Source organism: Mauremys mutica, chromosome 1, assembly GCF_020497125.1.
Source record: "Mauremys mutica isolate MM-2020 ecotype Southern chromosome 1, ASM2049712v1, whole genome shotgun sequence".
NCBI lineage: Eukaryota > Metazoa > Chordata > Testudines > Geoemydidae > Mauremys > Mauremys mutica.
Genome location: NC_059072.1, coordinates 5,608,386 through 5,616,783, shown reverse-complemented (window position 1 = coordinate 5,616,783; position 8,398 = coordinate 5,608,386). Strand labels below are relative to the sequence as shown.

Sequence of the window (8,398 nt, the reverse complement as noted above, 5' to 3'; positions counted from 1 at the left end):
GATGCTCCGGCGGAGGCTGCCTGCAGCGGGCACAGAGCCCAGCGCCAGCCCCTCAGCGCGACGCTGCCATCAGCCAGCGCCCGCGCCGGCAAAGGAGAGTCCAGCCCGGAGGGAGATCTGCAGAGAGGGGAAATTGACCTCCCAGTGTGGGCTGCCAGAGCCAGGACTCCTGGGTTCTCTGCCCAGCTCTGGGAGGGGAGAATGGCTGTTAGAGGGGGGTGGGGCTGGGAGCCAGGACTCCTGGGTTCTCTGCCTGGCTCTGGAGGTCACTGGGGCTGGCCCCTCCCCGAGGGGTCCTTGACAAAATACCCTGATGGGTGGGGGAGGGGTGGTGTTGCGGGGGAAGGGTTCCCTTCATCCGCCACCCCCCCCCCCGCCCATATGGGCCATTCTGGCCCTTGCCCTGATGCCAGGAGCTCGGCCAGGGACCCTCAGCGAAAGGCCTGGAGCCAGGGGGCAGCAGGCCATGTGCCGGGGGGGGAGCGGCAGAGCCATGCCAAGCTGGGTCAGACAGGCCGTGGCAGCGCCCAGCCCCAGAGACACCAGGCAGCTGGGGCCTGGCACCCCCCAGCACCACAGGCTGCCCACTGGGGGGCCCCCCCTGTGCCAGGGCGGGGGCAGGAGGGCACCTGCCCCAAGGAGCCGGGCGCCTGGCAGAGCCCCGGGCAGGGGAGGGAGCTGCCCCCCCCCAGCAGCTCAGATGTCCCGAACCCGACACCTGCTGCCCATGGATAATTCAGGAGCTGCCAGCAGCCGGGGAGCCGGGCGCGTCACACAGCCGCCACCAGGTACGAGTCCACCCCCCCCCCCCGCGTTGGTCCGGCCTCCCCCCAAACTACCCAGTGTGGGCACCCAGCCACCCCTCCGGGCTTTGAGCCCCTGGGGGCCACGGTGCCGGGGGACCCCATCACCGGGATCGGGGGAGTCCTGGGGCCCGGTGCAGGGGAGCTGTGGGGGGTGCCCCATGGTAGGTGCCAGGGGGGGCAGGGTCCTGGCTCCGAGCCCCGGGGGAGCTGATCACCACCTCCCCCACAGGCCGGCCGACCACCAGCTGCCCGAGATGGACCCAGTGCCCCAGGGGGCCCCGAGCCTGCAGGAGCTGCGCGGCCTCCACCCGCGGGGGGCCCAGCGGCCAGGGGCCACATGCCAGGTGAGACCAGCCCCACACAGCCGTTCCGGCCCTCAGCGCCCGTCACTGCCGCACCTGGGCAGCTGCCCCCTCGCCCCCATGGGCCGGCCTGGCCCCCGGAGCTGGGCCCCGCAGCGCCATTGCCAGCCTGCCGGGCAGTGCTGTGTGCTGCAGCCTGGGGCCACCCTGGGGTGCTGCGCTGCCAGGGAGCCAGGCGGGTGCAGGGCCCAGCTGAGTCAGGAGGGTCCAGTGGGGGCAGCTGGCATGAGCTGGGCACATGAGCTAGGAATGCCAGAGAGATGGTGTGAGCCAGGCAGCACCCTGCAATCTGTATCCCTGCCCTCCAGCTGGGCCGATGCCCCTCACTCCCGACCCGCAGCCCCCTACCCTCCAGCTGTGCCGATGCCCCTCACTCCCGACCCGCAGCCCCCTGCCCTCCAGCTGGGCCGATGCCCCTCACTCCCGACCCGCAGCCCCCTGCCCTCCAGCTGGGTCGATGCCCCTCACTCCTGACCCGCAGCCCCCTGCCCTCCAGCTGGGCCAATGCCCCTCACTCCCGACCCGCAGCCCCCTGCCCACCAGCTGGGCCGATGCCCCTCACTCCCGACCCGCAGCCCCCTGCCCTCCAGTTTGGTCGATGCCCCTCACTCCCGACCCGCAGCCCCCTGCCCTCCAGCTGGGCCGATGCCCCTCACTCCCGACCCGCAGCCCCCTACCCTCCAGCTCTGCCAGTGCCCCTCACTCCCGACCCGCAGCCCCCTGCCCTCCAGCTGGGTCGATGCCCCTCACTCCCGACCCGCAGCCCCCTGCCCTCCAGCTGGGCCGATGCCCCTCACTCCCGACCCGCAGCCCCCTACCCTCCAGCTCTGCCAGTGCCCCTCACTCCCGACCCGCAGCCCCCTGCCCTCCAGCTGGGTCGATGCCCCTCACTCCCGACCCGCAGCCCCCTGCCCTCCAGCTGGGCCGATGCCCCTCACTCCCGACCCGCAGCCCCCTGCTAGCCCAGCCCTGGGCTCCCCACTCGGTCCCCCTGGGGCTGACCCTGCCTGCCAGTGCCCAGTTTGCACGTTGCTGTGATGCCCCCTCCCGGGGCCCCCGCTGTGCCTCCTGCAGCAGCTGCTTACGCAGGCCCCACCCCTCTGAGCTCTTCTCCCCCCAGGGCTGTGGGGCTGGGCCCCAGGGCAGCTTCTGCGCCGAGATGCTGCTGGAGCCGCTGCTGGTGGCGGGATGGCGGCGTCACCGACGGGCGCAGGTGAGCTGGGCCGGGGCCGGGCTGGGGCAGAGCCTCTGGAGTGGGGCAGGGAGCTAGGCAGGGCTGTGACCCGTGGGGCAGCCAGAGCCCGGGGAAGGGGGCAGCCCCTGGCTCTCTAGTGCCCGTCACCACGTGGCCTGTCCAGGTCCCAGCCAGCGGCCGCCCCACCAGTGGCTGGGGGAAGTGCCCCCGTCACAGGCCCTGTCCTGTGTGGCAGGGGGCCGAGCCCTGGACTCCCAGGGCCCTGGGGGTCTATGCCAGGGCCCAGCTGTGATCGCCCCCTGGCTGCGGCCCTGCGCTCGCTCGGTGGCTCCCAGAGCGGAGCTGTGGCGTCGCTTCCTCCCACCCGCAGCCCCGTCTGCATCCTGCCCCCCGGGCTCCCCCCGGCTCCGGAGCGTCTCCCCACCCGTCTGCCCCCTGCGCCCCTCCCCCGCTCGGCACCCTGGCTCCGGAGCGTCTCCCCACCCGTCTGCCCCCTGCGCCCCTCCCCCGCTCGGCACCCCGGCTCCGGAGCGTCTCCCCACCCGTCTGCCCCCTGCGCCCCTCCCCTGCTCGGCTCCCCGGCGTCTCCCTGCCCGTCTGCCCCCTGCACCCCTCCCCCGCTCAGCTCCCCGGCGTCTCCCCACCCGTCTGTCCCCTGTGCCCCTCCCCCACTCGGCTCCCCGGCTCCGGAGCGTCTCCCCACCCGTCTGCCCCCTGCGCCCCTCCCCCGCTCGGCACCCCGGCTCCGGAGCGTCTCCCCACCCGTCTGCCCCCTGCGCCCCTCCCCCACTACGCACCCTGGCTCCCCGGCGTCTCCCCCCGCGTCTGCCCCCGGAGCCCCTCCCCCCCTCGGCACCCCGGCTCCCCGGCGTCTCCCCACCCGTCTGACCCCTGTGCCCCTCCCCCACTTGGCACCCTGGCTCCCTGGCTCTCCACCCGTCTGACCCCTGCGCCCCTCCCCCGCTCAGCACCCTGGCGTCTCCCCACCCTTCTGCCCCCTGCGCCCCTCCCCCACTCGGCACCCTGGCTCCCCGGCTCTCCACCCGTCTGCCCCCTGCGCCCCTCCCCCGCTTGGCTCCCCGGCGTCTCCCCACCCGTCTGCCCCCCACGCCCCTCCCCCACTCGGCACCCTGGCTCCCCAGCGTCTCCCCACCTGTCTGCATCCTGCCCTCTGCAGACACCCCACAGGCCCATCTGCGGCTGATGGGGGCCTTGGATCCAGGCTGACACGACCCCTTGGCCTCCTCTCCCCCGGGGCCCCACATCTCCCCCCCACACGACAGCCCAGCTCGGCACAGGGCTGAGGGGAGCTAGCGTTGATGTGACCCAGGGCAGAGCTCATTCCCCCAAGCTGGGATAACAGCCCACTACTGCTGCCTGCTGGCAGGGGCTGGCCCTGGGCCAGCGAGCCGGGGGAGGGGGGGCTTTGACTTCAGCCTTGTCCCTTGTGCCCCCCCTCACCCCCCGCAGCTTTACTGGGACTTCCAGCTGCTGGACTCGGACGGCGCCGGGCGCCTGCCCGCCCGCGATGCGGAGCTGCTGCTCCGGGAGGTGCCGGGAGCGCGCGCCAGCGGGCAGGCCTGGCACAGCTTCCTGCGGGAACACGGGCACGGCCTGGCCTGGCCAGACATCGAGGTACCCGAGCACCCGCCCACAGACCCGGGGCTGTGGGGAAGCGGGGACTAGTGGGCAGAGCACGGTGGTGGGGGGGTTGGGAGCCAGGACTCCTGAGTCTGCCAGTGCCCCCGCCTGGCCGGGCAATGTGGGGAGGGGCTGCCGAGGGCAGCGGTGGAGCAGCGGGGGGAGGGGCTGCACTGAGTGCAGGAGCAGGCCGAGCGGGGAGAGGACACAGGGCTGGGTGGGGGCCTGGCACTGCCTGCATGGGAGCATGTGGGGCAGGGCTGTCTCCTCTCCCCAAGGCCTGGATCTCTGCAGCCCCCCAGCCCCAGCCAGAGCCGGCCTGGGCCCCCGGGCACGGACGCCGAGCGGAGCCAGAGACAGGCGGCCCCGGCGGGACGGTAAGGAGCGGGCGGGCGCTGCCAGGGGGCCGAGGGAGGGAGCATTGCCAGCGTGTGCCCGGGGCTTCCCCGGGGGAGTCGCGACCAGCCCCCGAACTGGCTGGGCCACTGGGTCATGGGGCCTCGTCCCACGGCTGCCAGCCCCCCCCCATAACTCCACATGGGCTGGCAGCCCCCCCCATAATCCCGTGTGGGCTGCCAGCCCCCCCAAACCCCGCATGGGCTGGCAGCCCCCCAAACCCCGCATGGGCTGGCAGCCCCCCAAACCCCGCATGGGCTGCCAGCCCCCCCAAACCCCGCATGGGCTGCCAGCCCCCCAAACCCCACATGGGCTGCCAGCCCCCCCACACCCTGCATGGGCTGCCAGCCCCCCAAACCCCGCATGGGCTGCCAGCCCCCCCAAACCCCGCATGGGCTGCCAGCCCCCCCAAACCCCACATGGGCTGGCAGCCCCCCCAAACCCCGCATGGGCTGCCAGACCCCCAAACCCCCCATGGGCTGCCAGCCCCCCAAACCCCGCATGGGCTGCCTGCCCCCCCAAACCCCACTTGGGCTGCCAGCCCCCAAACCCCGCATGGGCTGCCAGCCCCCCCAAACCCCACATGGGCTGCCCGCCCCCCAAACCCCGCATGGGCTGCCAGCCCCCCAAACCCCACATGGGCTGCCAGCCCCCCAAACCCTGCATGGGCTGGCAGCCCCCACATGGGCTGGCAGCGGCTCTGAGACAGGGGAGCTTTGGCTCCGGGACCCATTCACCCTGAGCGTGATGCCCGGGGGCCCCGGGGCTGAGCCCCCCCGAACTCACCGCACGCCTGAGCCAGGCCCCAGGCCAGCTGATGGGACGCTCTGTGCCATGGGGAGGCTCATCCCTGGAGACCCCCCCCAGGCTCTGCCCCCTCTGTGCCCCTGCCGGACACTCACCGGTCGCCCTCCCTCCCTGCAGGGCGCAGGCACCCACAGCAGCCGCCTCCTGCGGCCTTGGGCGACGTGCCGGCCCTGGCAGCTCCTGGACGGGTACGTCTGACCCCCGGCCTGGCACCGCCACCCTCCCCTCCCCCACGCCTACCCCACGGCGCCCCCAGGCCCTGAGCCAGGTACAGCCACGGGGCAGCGCCGACCTGCCCCTGCCCCATGGTAACCCGGGCAGTGCCATGGTGGGATGCAGTCGGGGGGGCCAGGGTGAAGCCCCCCCCAACCCGCTCCCTCTCCCCCTCCCCCAGCACACGGGATGGCCCCGCGCTGCCTGCGGGAACCGGGCCCCCGGACACTGGCACCTTCTCGGCCCCAAAGCCCCTGGCACCGAGCCAGGGCCCAGGGGAACCCACAATGGGGCGGGAGCCGGGGCCGGAGGGGCCCAACCCAGGGCAGGGGGGATGATGCCAGGCCGGACGGGCCCGATCCAGGCCAGGGGGTGGGATGCGGGGACAGAGGGGCCCGATCCGGGCCAGGGGGGCGGGGCGCGGGGACGGAGGGGCCCGATCCGGGCCGGGGGGCGGGCCGCGGGGACGGAGGGGCCCGATCCGGGCCAGGGGGGCGGGACGCGGGGACGGAGGGGCCCGATCCGGGCCGGGGGGGTGGGACACGGGGACGGAGGGGCCCGATCCGGGGCAGGGGGGCGGGACGCGGGGCCAGACGGACCCGTGGTCCTGAGCCCAGGCAGGGCGTCTGGGGCACTGGCCCCACAGGAGGCCACGCTTTGCTCTGCTCTGGGGGTGCCCTGGCATCCTGGTCGCCTGTTGGTGTCTGTTCTTTCAGTAGCAACCTAGCGGGTTCCCCGTGTCTCCTCCCGCCCCATGGCCGGGCGGGGCGGGGCCAGTCCCGGTGCTGGGGGGCAGCCCCACAGGGAGGGGGAAGCACTGATGCCTTTCACCGGGGGAGACTCCTGGCCCCGCTCTCACTGCCCCCCCTGCCCCACGGCCCTGCTGCACCCCCCCCGGGGGGGCGAGTGTGAGCGCGTCTGGGGGGCCCAGGCTGGGCAGGGGGGAGCCCCTAACCTGGCCCCTCCTTGGGAAGGATCCGGGCCTCGGAGCCGGGCCAGGTGGCCTCGTGGCGGGAGGTGCTGGTGAGGGGTCGGCGAGCGGTGCCCAGCCGGGCGGGCGGAGAAGAGGAGCTGTGGGGCGGAGCCGCACAGGTAGGAGCCGGGCGGGGGGCAGCCGCAGCCCGAAGGGTCCCTCCCCCGTCCCGGCTGCCCGGGGTCCTGGCTCGCTGTCAGAGGCTCTCCTGGGTACGGGTGGGGCCCCCCTTGCCGCTCTGCCTGGCACCGTGCCCTGGGCCGGACAGCCCCGCTGGCACGGGGAGGGGGCGCAGGGTGCCAGGCGGTGCGGTGCCACGCGGGGGGCTGGGCACAGCACGGAGGGTGGGGGGATGGTGGTCGCGGAGCCAGGGGATGCAGGGCGGGTACCGGCTGGGGGGAAGCTCCAGTGGCCGTGCACGTTGGGCCCTGGCGGATCCCGCGGTCCCTGTGCCATGGCCCTGCGAGCCCAGAGAAGGGGGGCAGAGCTGGTGGCGCCAGGCCCTGGCTGGTTGTGACAGAGGGATCCCCATGGGGCCGGCGCGCTCTGGGACTTCCTTCCCCGGAGCCGGGGCTGCGGCACGGGCTGGCTCACGGCCCCCCCCCGCCCCCGGCTTGGCTGTCCCCTGCCCCCATGGGTAGAGCCCCTCAGCAGCTAGTGGGGGCAGCGAGGCCGGGGGGGGGGTTGCCCAGAAGACCCCGTGCAGTTAACACCCGCTGTGGGCACTGTGCCCTCTGGGGTCGGCAGCCTGGCAGCGCTGGCAATGGGCAGTTCAGGTGTGGACCCTGCCTCGTTTCGGGGGGGGGTGATCCCCCAGAGAGCAGACCCCCCCCATCGGCTCAGGGGGACAAGCCCTGCTCCCCTCCCCCATAACCTGACTGTTGGGTCCCAGGAGCCTCGGCAGTGAGGGTCCATCACCCCGGGGGCAATGGCGGGGGCTTGCTGCCAGGGGAGACAAGGGGGGGTTGGGCTTTACAGCACGGCTGAAGCTGGGCTAGAGGGGCTCACCTGCCCCCCCCCCACCGTCCAGCTCCGTTAGTGGGCCCCAGCCATCGGCTCTCAGCTGGGACCCCCCCCAGCCCCTGTCTCCGAGCATCGGGTCCCTCAGGGCTGGAGGGGGCGATGGAGCCCTTGCCCCACCCAAGCAGCCCGATGTTTAATGACTGACCCCGCCCCTCCTGCCAGGCCATACAGCAGCGATACGGCCCCCGTGACCGGCCCCCTCACTCCCCGTTTCCTTTCGTCACAGGCTGCATCCTCCATCCCGACGGGCCCAGAGCCAGCGGCGGCGCGGCCCAGCTCCCGCTGGACTCAGGGCGTGAGCCACGGGGGGACCCCCTGGCACTCAGCGGGCAAAGGGATGGCAGCCCGGGGGGGCGCCGGAGCCAGCCGTGTGCAGGTGAATGGGGCGCGTTGCAGCCTCGTTCCCAGGGTGCTGCGGGGCGTGGGGGGGTCGCCTGCAGCAGAGCCAGCAGCCCTGGCCCGGCCTGGCACGATGCCCACGCAGGGTGACCCCGCTGGTTTCGGGCGGGCGGCGCGGGACAGCGCCCGTGTGACCAGGGCCAGTGGCTGCACGGGTGACACGCCAGGCCGGGCCGCAGAACCCAGGCTCCTGTCGGCCCCGTGCAGCGCCGGCCTGGCTCCCACGGGCGCCCCATGTCCTGGGCTAGGCACCATCAGGGCAGCCACCAGGGGGCGTTGTGTCCGGCCTAGCCCCCACCCGTGGGCTCCCCACGGTCCAGAGCCCCCCACCCCGTGCTGCTCCAGGGCAGGGCTCCCCAGGGGGGAGGGGGTCGAGGGGCCCCAGCAGCCCCAGGCAGGGCAGTGGGTTTATCACCGGGCCTTGGGGGGTCTCCTGGGGTTCGGGGTCCATACAGGGTCTATAATGCCTGGCTGTGTCTCATCTAACCCCAGGAGATGCCGTGCAGCGAGCCGGGGGCCCTTCCCGCCTGGGAGCTGCCGCAGAGGGAAACGGGGGCCCTGCCGCCCTATGAGCGCTCGGGAC

General features: G+C 74.0%; 1 protein-coding gene across 1 annotated transcript; it reads left to right on the top strand.

Annotated features, from left to right (window-relative positions):
• Window positions 1-3,876: 3,876 nt before the first annotated feature.
• LOC123343735 (translation initiation factor IF-2-like) lies at window positions 3,877-8,387 on the top strand. The gene is made up of 4 exons (XM_044979031.1): window positions 3,877-3,998; window positions 4,283-4,381; window positions 5,325-5,395; window positions 8,308-8,387. Exons 1-4 carry the CDS (start codon window positions 3,892-3,894, stop codon window positions 8,385-8,387), a joined length of 357 nt encoding a protein of 118 aa, XP_044834966.1. The 5' UTR covers window positions 3,877-3,891.
• The last annotated feature ends 11 nt before the right edge of the window (window positions 8,388-8,398 follow it).